We start from the raw sequence: 24,007 nt of genomic DNA on the forward strand, positions 1-24,007 counted from the left end.
CCACATATTTTGCACCTACAACAGAGTAAGACATGGTGAATCTTTTGATACCAAATAACTGTAATGTGAATTTTGTTGCAAGTCAACCTTTAAAGGAGCTTCTGCTCCTTCCATTGTAATAATAGTTACTAAAATCATTCAAAGGAAAGTCCAAAAGCTTATCACTATTGAGTAGACATAAAATCAAATATTGTAATGATTCAGGTATGTCAATGTTAACATTATCTTAACCAGAGGTCGGCATGGGAAATGAGGCGAGCTCAGGAAATGCTCAGAAGAAATTGCTGCTCTCTCAATTCACGGCATCCGAAAGAGATGCAGTACAAGGTCTGTTCATAAAGCTGGCTGGCAAGGATGGCAGACAGATGACAGAGATTGCCCTGAAGGTAATGTAGGCAGCAGTGGTAAACGCGCTAAAACAAACTATTTAGGCAAGGCTTATACTACCTTAACCAATGATGAACAAGTTACTTGAGTAAGTCATTCCTATTCTTTTCGCTGATATCTTTTTATTGTTTTATTGTACCTTTTATTACCTATTTATTGTAACTGTCTATTATTATCTCTTAATTATTATCTACCTAGTGCTATCTATTTAATGCTACTGTATAGTTATATTGTTACTGTCTATATATTGCCATACATCTCCATTTAAGGCCTCAAAATCTCATTGATTGGGCTACATAGACTATAGGTAAAGTGCTATGGCAATCAGCATGTCTACAAACATCCTCTACAAGCTTTATTAAAAAAATTTGGCTCATAGCTTAGCCCTGGTTGGTCACTACCATTCGTGATGATTTGACATTGCGCCACGTTCCATCATAATAAAAGTTTATCCACTATGCAATGTGAAGTATGACTTCTTATTGGCCAACCTGTTTATGGTGTTTTAAAGTTTTGTATAAGTATTTTCATTATGAATTTACAATTATATTATATTTTTAAAGGTGTACCTGCTACAACTTTCATAATTACTGTGCTTAACTTTGTTACTATTACGAAGACACTGTTTACAAACTGCCATTGTATAAACTGCTATTAGCTTGTTTATATTCTGAGGTTGAAATATGTTTGACCATATAGAGGAGGTAAAGTGTATCATATCTCAACATCAAACTGCCAGACTCTCATTTATTGTTAATTCTTAGAAGCATTTAGGGAAGCTATTTCCGTCGGACATAGTCAGTCGAGTATTTCGCGTCATGGTACATGTTGGGTCATCACAGCAGCAAGATCCGTCTGCTGTAAATGAGACTACTTTTTATGCTGTCATTGCCAAGCTTCTCAGCACCGACCCCTACCAACAAGAAGAAATGGTGAGGGGTCTATCTTCATCCAACCATACACCATCTGCAAAACAGCTATATCAGGTAGGCTGGAAGAATACTATTGATTGAGAGCTTTAAGTAAGTTGGATCTAAGGGATGGAATAGTGAGTGGTATATGGAGATGGCTGCTAGTAAGGGACAGTGAGTGGTATATGGAGATAGCTGCTAGTAAGGGACAGTGAGTGGTATATGGAGATGGCTGCTAGTAAGGGACAGTGAGTGGTGTATGAAGATGGCTGCGAGTAAGGAACATTGAGTGGTATATGGAGATGGCTGCTAGTAAGGGACAGTGAGTGGTATATGGAGATGGCTGCTAGTAAGGGATAGTGAGTGGTGTATGGAGATGGCTGCTAGTAAGGGACAGTGAGTGGTATATTGAGATGGCTGCTAGTAAGGGACAGCGAGTGGTATATTGAGATGGCTGCTAGTAAGGGACAGTGAGTGGTGTATGGAGATGGCTGCTAGTAAGGGACAGTGAGTGGTATATGGAGATGGCTGCTAGTAAGGGACAGTGAGTGGTGTATGAAGATGGCTGCTAGTAAGGAAAATTGAGTGGTATATGAAGATGGCTGCTAGTAAGGGACAGTGAGTGGTATATGGAGATGGTTGCTAGTAAGGGATAGTGAGTGGTATATGGAGATGGCTGCTAGTAAGGGACAGTGAGTGGTATATGGAGATGGCTGCTAGTAAGGGACGGTGAGTGCTATATGGAGATGGCTGCTAGTAAGGGACAGTGAGTGGTATATGGAGATGGCTGCTAGTAAGGGACAGTGAGTGGTGTATGGAGATAGCTGCTAGTAAGGGACAGTGAGTGGTATATGGAGATGGCTGCTAGTAAGGGACAGTGAGTGGTATATGGAAATGGCTGTTAGTAAGGAACACTGAGTGGCGTATGGAGATGACTGCTAGTAAGGGCTAGTAAAAAATTATATACAGTGTATACGTTTAATTACAGAAGTTGCAGATTTTATCTATCATCTCATTGGCTTCCTGTTTTATAAATTTTTGTGTTACTTATGTAGAGACAATTGTTGGTAATGATGTGAAAATAATTGTTAGTTGACATTGTGGAGACAAGCATCAGTTAATAATACAAAGACAATTGCCAGCTGATATCGTTTAGACTTTAGATGATTGCTAGCTGATATTGTGGGGACAAGCATCAGTTAATAATAGGAAGACAATTGCCAGCTGATATCGTTTAGACTTTAGATGATTGCTAGCTGATATTGTGGGGACAAGCATCAGTTAATAATAGGAAGACAATTGCCAGCTGATATCGTTTAGATGATTGCTAGCTGATAGTGTGGAGACACCTGCTGTTGATATTATGGAAACGTTTGCTAGTTGATATTATTGAGACAATCGCTAGGTGATATTGTCGAGTAAGTACTCCAGCCATGGTATAGTCCATTATATTTTATACTTCCCGAAAGGCAAAGAATATGCTTTAGTTTACAGAGAGCTTGCTTAGGACCTTTTACTCCATTCTGCTACACGTGAGGCATGCTGACGTCTCCAAGGTTTGGAACAAGCTTGATCAGCCATCTGACTATGAGTTTCAGCTGTTAACATTCCTCTCACTCACAGACCTTTTCTATCCAGATAAGAAAAGTGGTAAGTACTGTAACATTATTTTTCTAAATTCGAGCAAGAGTCGCATGTTTAGACTTGAGTAAGAGTCAGCTGTTTAGATTCGAGTAAGAGTCAGCTGTTTAGACTCGAGTAAGAGTCAGCTGTTTAGACTCGAGTAAGAGTCAGCTGTTTAGACTCCAGTAAGAGTCAGTTGTTTAGACTCGAGTAAGAGTCAGCTGTTTAGACTTGAGTTAGAGTCAGTTGTTTAGACTTGAGTAAGAGTCAGCTGTTTAGACTCGAGTAAAAGTCGGCTGTTTAGATATGAGTAAGAGTTAGCAATTAGACTTGCGCATGAGTCAGCTGTGTAGACTTGAACAAGAGCCAGCTGCTTTGCATAAATGTTTATTTAATTTAATTTTATGACAAACAGATTAAATTAGGATTCATCTGTATTATCTTTGGTGCCATCAACTTTTTGTGAAGCTTGTCGGAGTATGAGCCATGTGTGTACCAGGGCTGAACAAATTTTATCAGCATTCGAGTTTTAAGCTCAGCTTTAAACCTTCAGAAAAGGAAGCTGTCTCAGCAAACAAGATACCAGAATGTGTTTACTCAACTCAAGAAGTTGTCAGATGGCTTGGATATTCGCAGTTGTTCACTCAAGCCTACGGAGCAGTCTTCAAGTACGCCTTTCCCATATCAGATGAGGTGAGTTCATCTAAAGCTCATTTGTTCTATATTTCAACAGTTTTTTCTATCTTTTCACCATAGTACCTCTATTATATTTTACAATAGTGTCTCTATTATATTTCACAATGGTGTTTCTATTATACTTCACAATGGTATTTCTATTACATTTCACCATGGAATCTCTATTATGTTTCACAGTGGTATCTCTATTATATTTCATCATGGTATCTCTATTACATTTCACAGTGGTATCTTGATTGTATTTCACAATGGTATTTTTATTATAGTTCACAATAGTATATTTATTATATGTCACAACTGGATGAAGGCCAGTTATTATAATAATAGTCTGAACTGAAAATTGATATTTAACATACATACAACATATGTCATTCTAACTATCAAACTTCATGAGAAAGTTTAAATTATTAAATATTATTTTAATATTGTTTAAATATTATTAAAACTATTAAATATCATGAGAAAAGTGTTTTGTGCAGTTGAAATAAATTTAGAGAAAAAAGAACTGTAGAAAACTGTTAAAATGTGAAATAGCAAGTAATGACTAGATGAAGTTTGTTTTGCTGCAGTGAAAAATGATTGGATGCTGAAGAAATTAATACGAACTGAGAACACATGATAAAAACCATGAATACTTTGAATTAATAATGACAATAAGTACACAGAAGTGTGCGTATAAAAAGGTTACTGTTGCAGCAGAAGCTCGTTGTATTCAAAGTTTTGATGGACCATACTGGTACCTTTCGATACTTATAAATGTATAGCACTGAAGCACATGAGGTAATGGTTTTTAAGATGGCGTTTAAAAAACTTTCAAAAGAAAAACAAACGCAAAAGGTAATATTAGTTATTAATAAATAAAAAGTATATATTTAGCGTATGCAATCGCAATAAAGATAGATCAGATAATTGATGGTAAGGACGGTTTAGTGGTAGCCTAGTGGTAGCCCTAGTTGTTACACGGCTTGAAGTGGTTTCCACTTCAAGCCGTGTAACAATATGGTGTATCTCGCGATAGTTTCTTTATTCTTTTTTCAAATGCTAGTCTTTCGTGTTTCATCGTGCTACCCTATTGGATTTGACAAGTTAATTTATATAATAAATCAAGTAAGTTATTTAAAGTAAGTGTATAAAAGTTATAAAATAAGTTATATTTCAATATTTACTCAATATACCAAGTCTAGTACTCTTTGTCTATGACTACAACGAACTAACCGTGTGTTTTTTACTTCAGCCTCAGAAGTCCTTACTACCATTATTTGTGGACAAGTCTGCGGGCTGCGAGCATCTAAGCCTTCTAACACCTATGAGAATACTGGCAATCAATCAAGCTATTCCCTACAAGCTCAGGGAGAAGTGGACGCTGCTGTTTGATAGCAGGTTAGTATTTAACGTTGGATTCAAACTCTGGAGGAAGTGTGTGTTGGGGTAGCTGTTGGACAATTTATGTAGGTTGTCTTCTCTTTGTGCAAAATGGGGAATAGCATCATCGAATTGATAGCTACGTTTTCTAACATACAATCCTAGGCTACAAATAGATATTTTTGAGTGAAGCAATGAGTTTGTCGCTTTATGTTGGTTTTTGTGTTGGTTAATTCTGGCTTGACTGTAGGAAGCACGGGGAGAGTTTTACCACTTTACTCCGGCGTGTCAGAGGGCAGAAGAATACGGTGCTCGTAGTTAGAGATACAGATGGAAACGTGTTCGGGGGTTTTAGTACAGCACCGTGGAACAACAACGCTGCCTTTCAAGGTATGTCACTGTCACTTCTCGATAGTTTGTAGTTTTCTGGGAGGGAACTTGATGACAGAGACATGTATAAAGTCAACTCTCATTGAAATGGAACCCATTGGTCCAGATGTCGGATAAGACCCATCGTTTACGGTAAAGGTTAGTTGTCCAATGTACAGAAGTTGAAAATGGCCAACCGATGGCACGCTCCATGGCTGCCTATCTTGCCATAGTTCCTGTCACAATGCAGTTCATTTACCGAAATCACACACTTTGAATTTTAAGTAAATATTTCTGTGTGGAGACAATTCAGTATATCTTCACGAGGTCATCCACAGAGGGTGACGAAGTGTTTTTCTTACATTTTGGATTTAAACTGTAATTGTTTTCTAATAGGTTAGGTGGTGTAAAGAAGATATGCTATCATATAGTGCACAGTATATAATGCAATTTATATTCCTTGTGAATGTGATGTCTCCTTTATAAATAGTATTTATATGGCATACTTATATCATAATAGTAATAGTAGTATGATATATTTCTATCATAATGGTAGTAGTAGTAGTATGACATACTTCTATCATAATAGTAGTAGTATGACATATGTTGTATAAATATAACACTTACATGTATTGATGTGAAGATCAAGAAGAGCTTCCGTCTTTCATTACACTTCCTTATATCCTCCCCATACTGCCTTACACTAGCTAATCTACTAGCTTTACCCACTAGCTTTATCCAGCTTTATGCACTCACCGTAATTACCAAGACCACCTGTACTGTCTTGAGCTCAAACACCAATATAGCCTGAGCCTAACAAATCCCATAATACAACATGCCCTTTCTTTTTTTCTTTTTGTTTTGGGCCACCCTATCACTACCAACAAGCAGACGTAGTAACTTACCTTACTTGTGTTGCTCGTTACCTGACTCCGCAGTCTCCATAGGCTATGCCTCTGGCTTGTCTGACCCTGTGCCACGGCCCACTGTCTCAAGTACTCTCCTCGTTACTGCCAGCTCTATTGCCAGTCTGCACTGGCTTTTCCATCACCCTGACCTCCGCCGCTACCAATACTTTTACCGTGACCACTGTCACTACCAACACTACTTCCACCAACATCTCCAACACTACTTCCACCAACCCTGACTAGCCCGGAGTCTTTTAGTTGGGTCAGTAATGACTCCTCAACCTCATCTCCGTCTCTTCCGTCTTTACCTCGCTCTCCACAATAAGAGGCAGGCTCGACAGGCCTCCTGTGGGAGGTCTTCACCTGGGTCGTAACCGGCTGCACAGGGGATGGCACCACACAGCTGGGAGTTGGCATAGGCCCAGACCTATCTAGCTTGACCTCACCTGCAACCAGTGCAGGTCTGCTACCAGCAATTCTCCTCTGAACCTCGGCTAACTCCTGCACAACTACCCTGAATGCCTTGACATTTTCCAACTCCATGACTGCTGCCTCACATATGGCTTTTAGCTTAGCCAATTTCTCCTTCGACTTCCTCCGCACCTCCTCTTCCTCTCTTTCAATCTCTGCTACCTTTCTCTCATGACCATCTCTGTCTAACATTCCATTGCTGGACACCTCAGCTAAAAAAGAGCAAACCCTTTCCATTACAGATACTGGTTCAGCTACTTTCCTAGCACCATCACTTACCTCATCATGTCTGTGTTTTCTATTATACCCCATAGACACTTGCACATCTCTGGTGCCTTGGGCTGTCCCCCGTTGACTACCAATTTCTACGTATCCGCTACTCTTCACTCCCTTGGTTTTACAAGTCCACCAATCTTGACCTGTGTGACCTTTCTTAACTTCGCTCTTTCTGTCAGACTTATTTGTCAGGTTTTGCAACTTGACATCATCTGAAACATAACTTGACCCAGCAATAATGGTTCTTGACAAAAACGGTTTAACTGGCTTAACTCCTTAACAGGCTCAAACTTACTTTCGCATAACGCATTTACAACAGCAAATAATTTTAGCTGCTTCAACTCAGTTATGCCCAAAAAGTTTATTCTCAATCCTTTCACCACATGAACTTCACCATCCATATGCCTTTCTTTACTTTCCAAATGAACTATTACACTTCCAACCACTTTTAACTCACTACCATCAGCAGTTTCTAAAACTGTCGACGGTTTCTTTAACCGTAGGTTCAACTTATTGGCTGTTGCCTCGGTTACTATTGACACCTCAGCTCCAGTATCAAACGGGAACTCTATGTTGACTCCATTAACTTCTAAATATTGCACAATTCTCTGGCCTAGTCATTGATCTTCACCATATTTATCTCTATAGCCAGCAAATCTTGCACTTATACCCCTGTTATTGTCACTGCACCTTTTATCATGCCTATCCATCTCTCGCTTCTCAAACCCACTGTCTCTCGCATACCTGTTCATGCTGTAATCTCTGGGTCTATTCCACTTATCCCTTACATCATGAGGAATTTCTCTGCCCCAATACCTCTCCCTGCTGCTATCTCGACTGCCATACCTTACTTCTCTACCCTTATCTCCGCAATATCGGGATACGTGTCCCCGTTGTCCACAACAAAAACATTTAATGGAGGGACAACTCAGCATCTCATAGCCACTACGCTTGCAATTGTAGCACACTCTATCTTCACTACCTTCTCAACTGTTTGCTCTATATCTAGAGACATGCCTCTCCCTGCTACTGTCTCTATACTTACTACTGTCCCTGTCCCTGTTATACTCTCCACTTCTTGCCCCATACCTACTAACATCACGCTCATCACTGCTATCCCCATAATACTTTTTACCATTCTTAAGACTGCTTCTAGGAGAATATCCACCTCCTGAGTTGTATTTTCTATCTCTACAACCACTCCGGTACTGCGCACGACTGTCACACTCTGATACCCTTGCTAACTCTTTTTTAATCTCACTTTTTAAATCGCTACCTCTACTATCTGCTCTCACGAACCTGTCTGAATGATTCGCCATCTCACGAGCCCTCAATGCCTCATGTAATAACTCCCAAGTAAGATTGGCGTTCTTCATCAAATCTCTGCTTACTTCTCCATCTCTCAACCCGTTAACCGCCACTATAAGGGCAAACCTTACCCTATCATTATTATTAGCCACCTCTGCATATCTGCTTAAACCCTCTACCCATTGTAAGTATTCTCTATCACTTTCTCCAAGTGCCTGCATAGCCGTCAGGAACTTATGCCCCTTTACAAACATACTCTCTTGTCTACCATAGTAATCCTGCAAAACCTCCACTGCCTTTTCATAAGTAGAATTTGCACCATCTACGTTAAACCCTGCACCCCTCAATACTTCTCTACCGCTGTGCCCAATAGCTCTCAGCAGTGGCACTAACCTAGCTCTACCTCTCATAATAGGTACTCTGTTGCCATCTTCACCTTTGTAACCTCTTCGCTCAACTGCACTCTCAATACATAAATTCATTTCTTCTATAAATCTTTCCCACGAGCCATCACCGTGCTCCCCGAACACCAGCTTCGGTAAACCACTCTCCATCCCTATGCAACCCGTTATATTTTACGCCACCAACCCACTCTACACCTTTCCTATAAATTTAGTATAATTTTCACCTCCGAACACTTAATAAATATCTACACCTCTCCAACACCGATGCTTCACCGCTATAACACCTCACAGCCTCACAACACCACCCTACCTCACGTCACCCCACCTGCACGCCCGTGAAAGGGTCTTATCGAACGTTAAACTTACACTGTAACCAGAAAATGATCGCTAATAATAACACACAAAGAAAAGAAATTTAGAGCTTCGTCAACTGCGCCATGTTGTATAAATATAACACTTACATGTATTGATGTGAAGATCAAGAAGAGCCTCCGTCTTTCATTACACTTCTTCATATTCTCCCCATACTGCCTTACACTAGCTAATCTACTAGCTTTACCCACTAGCTTTATCCAGCTTTATGCACTCACCGTAATTACCAAGACCACCTGTACTGTCTCGAGCTCAGACACCAATATAGCCTGAGCTTAAAAAATCCCATAATACAACAACATACTTCTATCATAATAGTAATAGTATGACATACTTCTATCATAATAGTAGTAGTAGAATCACATACTTCTATCATAATAGTAGTAGTAGTAGTGTGACATGTCATGTTTTAGTATTATGTCTAGAGCTGTCCATCTTTAGAATATATTTTTAGGCTCTGTAGACAACTTCTTGTTCAGTGTTGCTCCTCTTCAAAAGATATACAGAACGACTGGCATAAACGAAAACTATTTCTATTTAAACACTGGACAGGAAACTTTTCCCAACGGATTGGTGAGTTGTCTGCCATGTTTACAATTTCACACCTTCCCAGTATAGTTGAAGATTTAATAAGGTTAGAGTATCAATCTATATCTCAAAGTTCGTCATTCGTCTGTTCAGCTATAGCTGATTAAACTCTAGCAATCAATCTGTATTGCAGAAGATTTGATCTCGGATCCTCCTGTTCACAAGACGTTATGCTAACTAATTAAGTTACACGGGGACACATTGGATTCATTGGGCGATAGGAGTCATTATCTTGCTTTAAATACGCATGGCGACTATAACGACATACGAGCCGTGAGAGCAAGCTTTAGTGATGTTGTTCCATAGTGCAACATCACTAAAGCTTGCTCTCACAGCTCTTATTAGTAAATTTAGCGATATGGATTCTACTTTACTCAAATTAGTCAATGGCAACTACGTTACCTGTCACTGTTTATAAGCTGGTTTTAATACCCGTGCAACGCCGGGAATCCGGCTAGTACAAAAATTAATATAATTTTTATAAAATATTAGAAGTGTTTGATTTGTTTCTGTATTTTAGAATTTGTAGTTTTTCTCTTAGTTGCTCTTTAATCTTTTCTTTAAGGAGTTATTATTTGCAGATGTTTAGTTGTACAGGGTATGGGAGGTCTGATGAACTACTTTGCTCTTTGGTTAGATTGTGAATATGGTATGTGCACCATATGTGAGGTCTGATCAACTACGTTGCTCTCTGATTAGAGAATATGGTATGTAGAGGGTATGGGAGGTCTGATCAACTACTTTGCTGTATGATTAGACTGAATATTTTATGCGCAGGGTATGGGAGGTCAGATCAACTACTTTGCTCTCTGGTTAGACTGTGAATATGGTCAAGGTCATTCAATGGCCAAGCCCCTTTCAACTACTTACCACAGTCCTACGCTTTCCAAAGAGCCTCAGTTTCGATATACGGACATGGAGGTGTGGAGGGTGAGCAACATTCAAGAAGACATTGAGGAGGCTGAGGCTAGGGAAGGACAGAGAGTAAAGGTGTGTTATGAAGGTCAAGGTTATAGATCTAGTAATAATTCCAACTAAAATGTAACAATTTGTTTTGGAGTTTTTGATGTATGTGTTTATAGTAGTGATTGTTCATATCACTAGTAGGGGCCATAGTAGTAACTTACGTTTACAGTTACGTGACAACTAACATGTTATTCTCCAGAAAGCTCAACAGATAACAGCTAATTCCTTGAGATTCCGAAAGAAGCTTGAACATTACGAAAATAGTTCAAGATGTTGAAGGTATTACAGTTTTGAAATGTCATGGCATAGCGCTTGTCCAGAAAGAAAGCAAGCCTTTCAAGTATGTAAAGTGTAGAACGTTACATGTTTGAAAGCGTATCCATAGTCGTGTTACGTGTAAGCCATGCTACATGTAAGTCATGCTACATGTAAGTGTGCTACTTGTAAGTGTGTTACATTTAAGTCATGCTACATGTAATTGTGCTACATGTAAGTGTGCTACATGTAAGTCATGCTACATGTAAGTCATGCTACATGTAAGTCATGCTACATGTAAGTCATGCTACATGTAAGTCATGCTACATGTAAGTTGGGCTACATGTAAGTTTGCTATGTGTAAGTGTGCTACATGTAAGTCATGCTACATGTAAGTCATGCTACGTGTAAGTCATGCTACGTGTAAGTGTGCTACGTGTAAGTGTGCTATGTGTAAGTGTGCTACATGTAAGTCATGCTACATGTAAGTTGGGCTACATGTAAGTTTGCTATGTGTAAGTGTGCTACATGTAAGTCATGCTACATGTAAGTCATGCTACGTGTAAGTCATGCTACGTGTAAGTGTGCTACGTGTAAGTGTTCTATGTGTAAGTGTGCTACATGTAAGTCATGCTACATGTAAGTGTGCTACATGTAAGTCATGCTACATGTAAGTGTGCCAGCATAAACTGAATCTGGTCAATTGGTATTGAAAAAAAGTCTTCTGGCGGCTCATTTATTTGGTACAAGTTCTAAACTTTTATGCTTTAGCAGTTGCTAGTAAAAGACAAAGTTTTAAACTTGAAAATCCATCCTCGATTTATACGGCGGTCACGTTTTTCATGACACAATTTCTAGTAAAATTCAACTTCAAAAAACTACCGCAAATCAAAATTACGTGATATGACATAATTATAGGGATTTATTAATAAAACAGTAAAATACTAGTAATCTTACACAATCTGAGATGAGTCGAACACAAAGTCCCATTCATCACCATTCAAATTGTCATTGCTAGGATTCTCTTCTGAAATAACATGGTTTTTTTAATTTAATGCTTTTTCCGTACTATCGGCCTACAGGCCCACACTTCGATATCCATTTGACACATCCACTATCGTCCATCTATCATTTTTTTGTACAAAATCTGATGCCGACTGAACTATTAGCGATCATAGGATTTGAGCAAGAGAAGAGGTTTGACTTATACGACAGGTGCATGTCAAAATAAGAATTTGTAAATCAAACTTAGAACCTCGACGTATACGCCAGGTCAGCATATATAAACAGGAACTTACGGGTATTTACAACCTAAATAAGTTACCTTTTTAACTAAATAAGTTTTTTTTTACTATATGTGCTTGAAGTGGGTATTGATATCCCGCTAGTCTCAAGTGCTGTGAGAGATCATCAGGAGTGTCAATAGAACACAGATAATAAGTATGTGCACAATAATTCACAAATCCTGGAAACTGAACGATGGGAGCAGGTGGTTGTGTGTTGTACGCACCGGAAGCCGAATTTTGCCACTTTGAATTCTGTGTGAAGCAATCTTTTTTACAATCTCAAACCATGGCACGGGCAGACGAACATACCGAGAGATGTATGTATGCAAATTTAGCAATAGGCAATGGATGTATAAATACACATTGAAATATTTGTTATCACTCCGGTATGTACATACGCATTACAATAATGAGGTTATAGTGAGTCAAATATTTACTTGTTTAAAATCTATAAATGAATCACATTTTGACATCGCCAACTGACTTTTAAAAAAATGCAACCTTTTTTCATAATCGTTAGAAGCTGTACAACCTATTTCTATCAGACTGCTGAATGGGACTTTTCGGTGCAGGATGTTCTGGCGCAGATTTTTTGGCTTGATGATTTTTGATGCAGAATGTTCGGGCGCAGACATTTAGACGCAAGTTACGAGTTTAAAATTCATTAAATTTTTGTTGAGAGTTATTACGGCTCAACAAACTTTAAGCAAAGGAAGAAAGAAAAATTATACATGATAGCTATATTTACGTAATTCCCAGGTGTGGTTCACAGATCCTTTAATAGATCTGGTGATGAAAATGTAAACGTTCATGTAATTAATGCAATAGTGATTATAAGTGAAAAAAGATTCATGAAATAAACCAGCATGGCCCCAGATCATCAGCTGATCAATTGAAGCAATAAAAACAAATTTACTATATAAACGGCAATCTGTGTGTGTAGATGTTTCTCCACCTTATAGATCGGTTTTTCCTTTTTTTGTCGTACGAATTTCAGTCGTACGAAGCGAACTGAATTAATATGATGTGAGTAGTAAATAAATTACAGAGCGGTCTTTCTTTTTTCCATTCGGTTGTACGAAGCCAGCTGAATTAATATGAGTAGTAAATACCATACTTTCGGACTATTAGCCACTACTTTTTCTGATGGTTTGAGCCAATCGGCTTGTATAAAGTGTGTGGCGATTCTGTGGTTTTTCTCTCACCGCTAGGGCGTATTAACCGAAGTCTCCGGTTAGTGCGCCTCTTTACAGTACCCAACAGCACTGCTCCATTTTAAACAGCACAGTTGCTGCCGTGTTAAAAAGCACCGTCCGAAGTTCTGAGGCCTATACAAAGGTGCCTATACAGCTATACAAATGCACTACTCATTAAATAAAGTAAATTAATGAGTAGTAATTTACATGTAATTAATATTTACTGCCAACGTGTACCGAGAAGGCCACGTGAATGTTTGTTTCTTGCGGCCACTGGAAAAACCGCTGTTCTCACCTACTAAATTTCTACATCAAAAAGGTAAGTACTTCTTATTAAATGTTGTATTGTCTATGAATTGCCACACTTACACTATATAACCCTTTCACTTGCGTTCATGTACAAATTTAGCTATCTGCCAGCCATTTTGCCGATATTGCTTCATGATATGTATACAACATTTTTTTCGGTTTCAAATTCCATCTAGAACGTTTTTTTGGTTATATATTTCATTCTGCCAACATGTTAATAAAAACTGCTATGCAAAAAATTCATTGTATCTATACTTTGTGCATTGATAAAGTGATGTGAAGCTACAAAGCTAAAATGATCATCTACCATGTTCCTTATTCTTACAAAACTATTACTTTCACCACCGTCAGAGTCAGGGCTGCTGTTGCTATTTTAATTATCTGTGTAATCACAAAAATCTAAATAGGTTATAATGTCATCAACATATGTAGTTATTTGTTTTTTAACTCGGGTGGCGTTTACAGAACTTGGACAAAAATGTTCATTTTTAAGTCGGAAATTCCCAAACAAAGATTTAAAATTAAGCTTTAGGCTAATTTTATAGAGAAAACTTAGGACAACACTGTCGCTACTATAAAAGTCCTAAAGATAGTTGGTTATGTTATTAACGAATAATAAAATTCAGTTACTAACAATTGCTGGGAAAGTCGCAAAAATTCGTCTGCGGCGGTCGACCATAGAAAACGCATGAGTCTAAATGAGTCTACAGTGAAAGGGTTAAAAACGTTGGATTTGCCACTGTTTCTGATAGTAAACATGTTCATTTCTTTCCACAGCCAAGATACTTTCACTTTTTTTCTAGCTGCAGCTATGAGTACTACGGAACTACAGATACTACAGAACTTGCATGGGTACTACTACTGCGTTTTACCTACTAAATTTCTACGTCAAAAAGGTAAGTACTTCTCATTCAATGTCATTTTTTATGAATTTTCACAATTCCACTGTTTAATAACTTTAGATTTGCCACTGTTCGCGATAGTAAACATGTTCATTTCCTTCAGCAGCTGAGTTACTAATTTTTTTTCCAGCTACGAGTAGGCCTACTGTAAGTTACTACTACAGAACTTGCATGGGTACTCCGAGGGTTGCTATAAGCGATGGTGAGAAAAAAGAGAGCAGCTGATATTGACTTGCTGTCACCCTACTTTAGCCATGACCAGCTGTACGTCGCTTTCTCAAAAGTAGGCGCAAGCCGAAAACTGTTTGTTCATACACCTGACACAAAAACAAAAAATTTTGTCTATCCGCAAGTGTTTCGTTGAACTAACATTGTGTTATTTTTATGTCATGCTTGCATTGAATTAACATTATGTTATTGTTGTCATGCTATGTTTTTCATATTCTGCTATACTTACATATTATCCACATGCAGCATTTTCTAACATATTTTTCAGTATATATATATTTTCATGCATTGTTTTCCTTATTGTATCTCATAAACAGGCTATCATGTTGGCGTTATGTTTTATCATTGTAAGGTGCTAATGCTGTATCTGCCTTGACATCATACTGTTTGTGCTGTTATACATATAAATTTTATCGACACAACCTCATTACTGTTTGTATATACCTTGTCAAAACACAGGCTATAGACAAAGAACTGGTGAGCCATGATTAGTGTTTTAAGCATGTAGAAGTCTCCATTCAATAAATGCCTGCGACAGCAAAATATTTTGTATAATTCTTAAAAGATGCAAAAAATTTTAATACCGCCAGTTAGAAGATCTTCAGTTTGCCTAGCAATGTCAATTTCATTATCAGTTCTATGTACACAAATAGGGCAACTCCGATTTGAGACTGATGCATTGTAGACTAGCTGTAAAACATATTGCAGATTTCCATTGTTCTCTCTAGCATTATTGACATGTATGACTGCATATGTGTATGCATAGTCTAATCAAAGCAAAAAATTTCAGTAGACTATATTTGGAGTTGTTTTACAGTATGAAAAACAACTCTTCATAAACTTCTTGCTGTACGTAAATCTGTTCCCGTGGATAGGTAATGCAGCTAGCGGTTCGGGTTTGGGGTCGTGGCGTCACTCAGGGATGCGTGTGACAACTTTTTTGCCCAAGTGCGGCGGGAGTCTTCGGGCGCGGCGCTCTGGATGAATGAGTTGGCAAGTGTTAGGCGATTGATTGCGAGGTGATTGATTGCGAGGTGATTGATTGCGAGGCGATTGATTGCAAGGCGAGTGCAAGGCGATTGATTGCGAGGCGGTTGATTGCGAGGCGATTGATTGCGAGGCGAGTGCAAGGTAATTGAGTGCGAGGCGAGTGCTACGAGGGCGCGATTGTCAACTGCTCGGCAGGTAAAGGCTGGTCGGCCGAGTCAGGGCTCGGCGGTCGTCAACTGCAAATATAGACGGGTATGAATCTAGACGGATGAATCTAGAATCTTTACTAGATTTTACACGCATCTAGCTGTAAAACACATTGTAGATTTCCATTGTTCCCCCAACATTATTGACTTGTATATGTGTATGCATACTCTGATCAGGGCAACAATTTCAGTAGGCTGCATAATTGGGGTTGTTTTACAGGATGAAGGACAATTTTCAATAAACCTTATGCTGTACGTGAATCTGTTCCCGTAGGCAGGTAATGCAGCTAGTATGCAATAAAACGTCAAGTGAGATACTGAACTGACAAGTGTAATATGCCAAACCGAAGTAAAATTTTGGGTTTAGTTTTTCTTACGTATTTCTTATGCATATGCATATACTTATGTGTGAAGTTTCATGAATAAGATGATGTTTTATGCATTTTCTTGTTATTATCGTTGTGTTATTTATTTACTGCGTATAAGCATAGATAGTTCTTTCAGTGTAAAAATACCACTAGCAAAAAGTCTGGCGCCAAAATGTTTTGTTCTAGAAAGTTTGTGCCAGAAATTGCTGGAGCAATCAGACTGCCATCATGCAGGAAACTCATGTTGGCTTGGCTAATTTTAGCATTCAGAATGGCATGTTGTTCTCAAATTAAAGCATGTAAGATTTAGCTACCTATTGCTTTATTATCTAAATGCTGCATCATGTTTTGTCATGCTCCGAAATGGCATGGAAACTAGTCATACATTCGGTCATACCCATTCTTCAATAACTATGTAAAATGAATTAAGTACTTAGGTGAATTATCAATGGAAAAGTTTCTAAAGCTATAGATACATCAAAAAGCTTGGCATTGATTTTTTGATCTTATAAGCCCTTACTCTCACTGTCCTCTCTTGCTTCAGGAAGGTGCGGCAAGTATTCTAGACAGTGATGCTGGAGCTACAGCTATCTTGGACCTTATTGGTAAAGGACGCAAAAGTGAAGGGCTGAGGGAGTCTGACCCTACAGCCAGCAACCCAGGAGAACTGGAAGCACCTGTCTTGTGAGCTCTGCACTCAGGTATGTAAACTTATTGCCCTACAGTCTCGACAACAACTGTGATACCATGAGATAAACAAATAACATTGGCGGTGTGCTCTTGAAAGATACCAGTAGATCAGTAAATAAATAAATATGTTGGATAAATAAAAATAGATCAGTACATAATATAGAAGTAAGTAAGCTATAAGTAATATATCGGTACATAATATAAAAGACAATAAGCTATAAGTAGTAGATCAGTACATTATATAGAAGACAGTAAGCTATAAGTAATAGATCATGGCATAATATAGAAGACAGTAAGCTATAAGTAATAGATCAGTACATTATATAGAAGACAGTAAGCTATAAGTAATATATCAGTACATTATATAGAAGACAGTAAGCTATAAATAATAGATTAGTACATAATATAGAAGAGAGTAAGCTATAAGTAATAGATCAGTACATAATATAGAAGACAGTAAGCTATAAGTAATAGATCAGTACATTATATAGAAGACAGTAAGCTATAAATAATAGATTAGTACATAATATAGAAGAGAGTAAGCTATAAGTAATAGATCAGTACATAATATAGAAGACAGTAAGCTATAAGTAATAGATCAGTACATTATATAGAAGACAGTAAGCTATAAGTAATAGATCAGTACATAATATAGAAGACAGTAAGCTATAAGTAATAGATCAGTACATAATATAGAAAACAGTAAACTATAAGTAATAGATCAGTACATAATATAGAAGACAGTAAGCTATAAGTAATAGATCAGTACATAATATAGAAGACAGTAAGCTATAAATAATATATCAGTACATTATATAGAAGACAGTAAGCTATAAGTAATATATCAGTACATAATATAGAAGACAGTAAGCTATAAGTAATAGATCAGTACATAATATAGAAGACAGTAAGCTATAAGTAATAGATCAGTACATAATATAGAAAACAGTAAGCTATAAGTAATAGATCAGTACATAATATAGAAGACAGTAAGCTAGAATTTTTTCAAGCCACTGCTTTAGGACCTGTCTAGAAAGGAACATATAATTTCATAAGAAGTTAAATTCATTCCAACTAAATGATTGTATCTGCTTAACTGTTTCTCCTGATCATTCTAGACTGCACTGGCTTTCTTATATCCTACTGCAGGGATGTAGAGGATCATGGCCAAATGACTTTGGCCATGATCTTCTACACCCAAATCTTACAAGTTAAATATCCACAACGAGCTGAAGATGTGCATTTTTACTACACGAAAGCATGCAATTGTTTCTGTATATTTTAAAAAGGTGTCGAGTAAAAAACCTTTATTTATATGCATAGTTCGACTAAAGTTCAGTGAATGTGTTGTAATAAATACGTCTATTGTCTTGTATGTCTGATATGAGTGAGAGAGAAAATGATGAGAAGGCTTTGACTTGACAATATTATCAAAACGCGGTTTTTTCTACTTACAGCAACTCTTATAAGTTCATGTAAAAGAGTTTTTGTAAGTCTGTGTTCTGCGATGGCTTTTCACAAAATTCATTGCTGAAAACAATGGTTTACATAGGTAAGTTGAGGCAAGCAAGTAAGTAGTTTTTTAGCTAGACTAGTAGTTATTGGGTACTTTTAGCTGGACTAGTAGTTATTGGCTACTTTTCAAAGCTTACTCATGATGACCAAATAAATGACTAAAAATTTATATAAAAATCTTTAAAACCAAGTTTTAAAATAAATATTAAATTTTTTTGATAGCCAACTTGCGAGATCCACGAAAAAGGCTAAAAAGACCTAGATCTGCCATTTGGCCATAGCCGCGCTAGTGCATCTTTATTCAACGGCTTAGGAGGTATTCTATGATTGCCTGCATTTATGCCCTGTTAATTTTTTATTTTCATTCGCAAATCAATTTGAATACCTCACATAAATCTTTAGTCTAAATGAACATAGTTTAGATTAAGAATCAATGTGTTTCAAATGTGTTTATGTCGGCTGAAATGTGTACCGGATTGAGTTGAAATAAAAAATCTATTAGGTGAGCTGAGATTGAACGTAAAGCCTTCCTGAGAGATGAGGAAATGAGGTTGGCACCCAATTTTATGAAATGGCCTCAGAACTGCCATGGTATTATTCCAATACTAGCGCACTCTTTTCAAGCAGCTTTTTGGTAAAGCAATATCTGTCACGCCCCACTCTGTCGCCACAGATCTTAGTCTATTGTTGCAGATATCAGTTGGGTGTCCTTTATTTCCGTCATTAAGCAGCTGTATTACTATTTTTCGTACTTGGCTAGACGCACATATTGCATAAGCCGCAGTAAATGTGCACAGCTCACATTTCTTAAATGTATAAATTTTTGTCTAAAGGAAGCAAATCTTAATGTAGTGTAAAGTAAATCGGATGCAAATGCTGTGAAATTATTAAGGCTATATTGCTAGCAATCGAACTCTTCTGTAGTGTATAATTTATTCCTATGGTTGTTGTCATGGGCACAAAATCGCATCAATAGATTTCAGATAGATGATTTTTTAAAGCTATTTGGATCAGTAGGTTCATTTATCAGTTATTGGTTTTTTTATTGGTTTTTATTGGGTTTTTTTGTACACTTGCAGGGGTCTTTGTACACTTGCAGGGGTCTTTGTACACTTTCAGGGGTCTTTGTACACTTGCTGGGGTATTTGTACACTTTCAGGGGCCTTTGTACATTTTCAGGGGTCTTTGTACACTTGTAGGGGTCTTTGTACACTTGCAGGGGTCTTTGTACACTTTCAGGGGTCTTTGTACACTTGCAGGGGTCTTCAAGTCACTGTATGCTGGAAACTGCTCACCAGGCTTACTGTTCTGGTTAATGCTATGATATGTCTAGTCTCACTTCACCTATGTGTGCCACCCAATCGTCAATCAGCTCTCTCACAAATCTTCCACCACCCACCGCAGTTGTCAGACAAGATGACACAAAAGCTGAGTTTTCATCATTCAACTAGTTTCTCCAACCAACTATGAACAACTGTTTTGTCGTTTGTATACATACGTTTTTGCAGGAAGCTGATAGGTAAATATTTTGAATTTATAATGCTAAAGTCAACCTACATGTGCAGTCACTAGAATGTGTTATAATGCAATGTATCTAGTCAGTTACTTCATGTGTCAGTTATTGGGTTCAATCAGACATTTATGGTTGTATTAGTCGAGCACATGGAATCGCACAATAGCTCTTTACTAATCTATCCGCTTACCCTCTGATTTGGAGATTTTTCCTAATTCCAAATATGTGCCAAACAATATTTATCAGTGTATGATGGTAACATTCTTTAATGTACAACATGAATATTCGTTTCAACTCAACCTGTTTTATAACCACTATGAACTGCGGCCTGCTTGCTCACTGTCTTGAGTTGCACTTTTTATTGAACAAAGTTTTTTGCTACATTAATTCATCAAAGTTGATATGTAATAATCCTAGGGTTTTGTGGAGTGAAAGTTAATTTTTTGTAATATACTAGAGCTTTGTGGAGTGAATCTTGATATATATGTAAATGTAATATACTAAAGCTTCGTGGAGTAAATGTTAATATATATGTAATATTTTGGATATTTGTGGAGTGTTGATATGAAAATGAAAGTTGATATACAGGGCTGTTCTTAAAGGTTTACTTGCAACAAAATATGTGGAAATGTGATTGAAAGCTCTTAAAAGCTCAAAAACAAGCAGTTAATCGCCGCCATCACAAAACCGTCGTAGATTAGAATAATATATAATAATGTAATGCAACATCAAATCTATGTATCAGCAGAAAGAACTCATCCTCCTCCTTTATTTGGTTTAAAGTTTACTAAGATTAGTTCAAGAGATGTTCAGTAAGACATTAAAAACCAATCGAAATCATATTAACCGAAATAATCCAGTTTTCTCTTCTTTGTCTTCCTTGTGTTAGAGAAATCTCCTCTATACTATAAAGCTTGGTAAATCCATCTGAAGAAAAATGCTGATGGCATTATGTTCTACACAGAGACATTACTTAGTGCTATAAAAGTGCAAGAGCACACCAACAGAGTTGTCAGTATGGCAGCGCTACAATGAAGAAACATCTCAGCAGTGAAAAGCGTGCCATCATCATCATGCACCCGCGTAAATCTGAAAAATCGGTCAGAAAAATTGTTGAAGAAATTAGCATATCAAAGTCAACTTTTGGAAATACCCTCAAGATATGGAAAAAAACAGGTGCGGTCAATGAGAGATGTGGTGGAGAGAAAAAGAACTACAGCAAAAGAGCTGAGAAAGTTTTGGTTAAACTTTCTCTCAAAAATGGACTTTTTTCTCAAAAGCAAAAGGCTAATCAGTGTAGAGCTGAGTGGAAAATTAAAAGAATCTACAGGCACCGTATTAGCACCATCAACCATCCACAAAATCTTCCTTAGAAATGGTCTCTGTGGCGGCAAAGAAAAACAAAATTTTTGCTTGACAGCTCCAGAGAAAAGCAAAATTGCTTTGGGCAAAAATCATGGGTTTTGGACTAATGCACAATCGGCAAGAGTACTCTTTAGTGATGAGAGCACTTTCGCTATATAAAACCACTGTGGCAACAATTTTGTTTGTAGAAAACTTGGTGAGTAATACCAACCTAACCGCATTCTCCCAATCATAAAGCATCCAATCTCTGAAATGATTTGGGGCAGTTTTGCTGCTAGTAGTCCAGCAAGTTTGTGTTGTTGAGGAAACCAAGAAAGCAAAAAATTATGGTGAAGGGCTGGAAAACAAAATGGTTCCATCTGCAAGAGATTTGTTCCAAGAAGACAGGTTCTTTTAACAAGATATGCACTTTGTCATACTGCATAAGTCATTCAAAGTTGGTTCTAAGATCAAAACTTGAAAGTGTTGCGTTGGCCCGCACGGCACAGTCACCAGATCCTAATCTAACAAAGAACTTACGGCAGATGATTGGATACTTAATATCCAAAGACAAGCCAACCACCAAAGTCAATTTAATTTAATCTATTATAAAGGCATGGCACAAAGTCGTGAAAAAAGAATATTTATGAAAGTTGGTGGAAAGTATACTCGAGCGCTGTAGGGCAGTCATTGAAAGTAAAGGCTGACCGACTAAGTACTAGGGCTGCCAAAAATATACCCCCCAATGGCTCTTTTTAGGGCCACCAATCTACAAAAGAATTTGTTCCGACTATTAGTCTATTTTTAGAGATAAGAGAACTATTTTTGAACCTGCTACGCTCACTCAAGTTTGTTATCAAACACAGGAAAAGCAGAAAGGTTTGGTAAAAAGTACATCAATGAGTTTGTAGATATAGAGAAAGTTGATATATTTGTAATATCCTAGAGCTTTGTGGAGTGAAGGTTGATATATCTGTAATATCCTAAAGCTTTGTGGAGTGAAGGTTGATATATCTGTAAGATTCTAGAGCTTTGTGGAGTGAAGGTTGATGTATCTGTAATATTCTAGAGCTTTATGGAGTGAAAGTTGATATATCTGTAATATTCTAGAGCTTTGTCGAGTGAAGGTTGATATATCTGTAAGATTCTAGAGCTTTGTGGAGTGAAGGTTGATATACATGTATCTGTAATATTCTAGAGATTTGTGAAGTGAATGTTTTAAGAGCAATGGAATGATTGTCACACATCAGCAGTCTAGTGTTGCTCTGCACACTTTTTTAGCTTCTGTATCTACCAGAGAACACATAAAATCCAAAACCTTCTTATTTATCACTAATTTAGGTATAGTGTGAGGATGAGAGATTGACCTACATGTACATTTAATCTCGTCTGTGTATCGTTGGCTGAAGGAAATCATGTGAAACCTGTCATTCTAGTTTATGATCCAAGAGTGTCTAATATTCCTTCTCTGCTCTAACACTAATGGAACTGCGGTATATTACTCTTCTGCCTGACTCCTTTGCAGATGTTGAGTGAGCCTACCCTTTTTAGAGAAGCGGTGCTAACAAATGGTACATGAGTAATGACTACAGTGTATGTACCCAACAGGCACAGAGCCTTGAAGGGTGTCACACAGTCTTCCATTGGGTGGAGGCAGATGGATTTGCTGAGTGACTGTAAACATTGTTGATGTATTTCGGTCATATATGTGGCATCAGCATTGTGCTGAAACATGGCTACACGTAGTGCCAAGCACTGATAGATGCTAATTCAGTGAGAGACAGGGGGCAGTTGATATAAAACCTTGGTGTGTTGTGTAGTTTTATCCTGTCAAACAGAAGTCACTGCTGCCTATTGGCCACTGCTAAGGAAGCCCCAGTGTCACCAACTATCACCTCTTGGTGGGAAGGGAACTCCAGTGTCACCAATTATCACCTCGTTGTGAGAAGGGAGCCCAGTGTCACCAAATATCACCTCGCAGTAGGAAGGAAGCCCAAGTGTCACCAACTATCACCTCGTGGTGGGAAGGGAGCTCCAGTGTCACCAACTATCACCTCGTGGTGAGAAGGGAGCTCAGTGTCACCAACTATCACCTCTTGGTGGGAAGGGAGCTCCAGTGTCACCAATTATCACCTCGTTGTGGGAAGGGAGCTCAGTGTAACCAAATATCACCTCCCAGTAGGAAGGAAGCCCAAGTGTCACCAACTATCACCTCGTGGTGGGAAGGGAGCTCCAGTGTCACCAACTATCACCTCGTGGTGGGAAGGGAGCTCAGTGTCACCAACTTTCACCTTGTGGTGGGAAGGAGCCCTAGTGTCACCAACTATCACCTCGGGGTGAGAAGGAAGTCCCAGTGTCATCAACTATTACCTCGGGGTGGGAAGGAAGCCCCAGTGTCATCAACTATCACCTCATGTTGGTGCGGATGCAATTTTTTATGCTGATGGACGCAAGTTCTTCTGTATAAACATCAGCATAAAGCCAGAACTTGTGCTGTCTCAATGATTTCTAACAAGTTTTCAGCATCTATTTCCAAGAATCAAGGTGTTTTCGTGATTTCTTTT

The 24,007-nt window shown here is 38.0% G+C and overlaps 1 protein-coding gene across 1 annotated transcript; it reads left to right on the forward strand.

Annotated features, from left to right (window-relative positions):
- Nucleotides 1–250: 250 nt before the first annotated feature.
- On the forward strand, nucleotides 251–20,676 carry LOC137399898 (MTOR-associated protein MEAK7-like). The gene is made up of 10 exons (XM_068086159.1): nucleotides 251–386; nucleotides 1,152–1,373; nucleotides 2,786–2,948; nucleotides 3,475–3,614; nucleotides 4,852–4,997; nucleotides 5,230–5,369; nucleotides 9,542–9,660; nucleotides 10,453–10,665; nucleotides 16,926–17,082; nucleotides 19,846–20,676. The coding sequence occupies exons 1-9, from the start codon at nucleotides 366–368 to the stop codon at nucleotides 17,067–17,069; spliced, it is 1,308 nt and encodes a 435-aa protein (XP_067942260.1). The 5' UTR covers nucleotides 251–365; the 3' UTR covers nucleotides 17,070–17,082; nucleotides 19,846–20,676.
- The last annotated feature ends 3,331 nt before the right edge of the window (nucleotides 20,677–24,007 follow it).

Source organism: Watersipora subatra, chromosome 7, assembly GCF_963576615.1.
Source record: "Watersipora subatra chromosome 7, tzWatSuba1.1, whole genome shotgun sequence".
Classification (NCBI taxonomy): Eukaryota; Metazoa; Bryozoa; class Gymnolaemata; order Cheilostomatida; family Watersiporidae; genus Watersipora; species Watersipora subatra.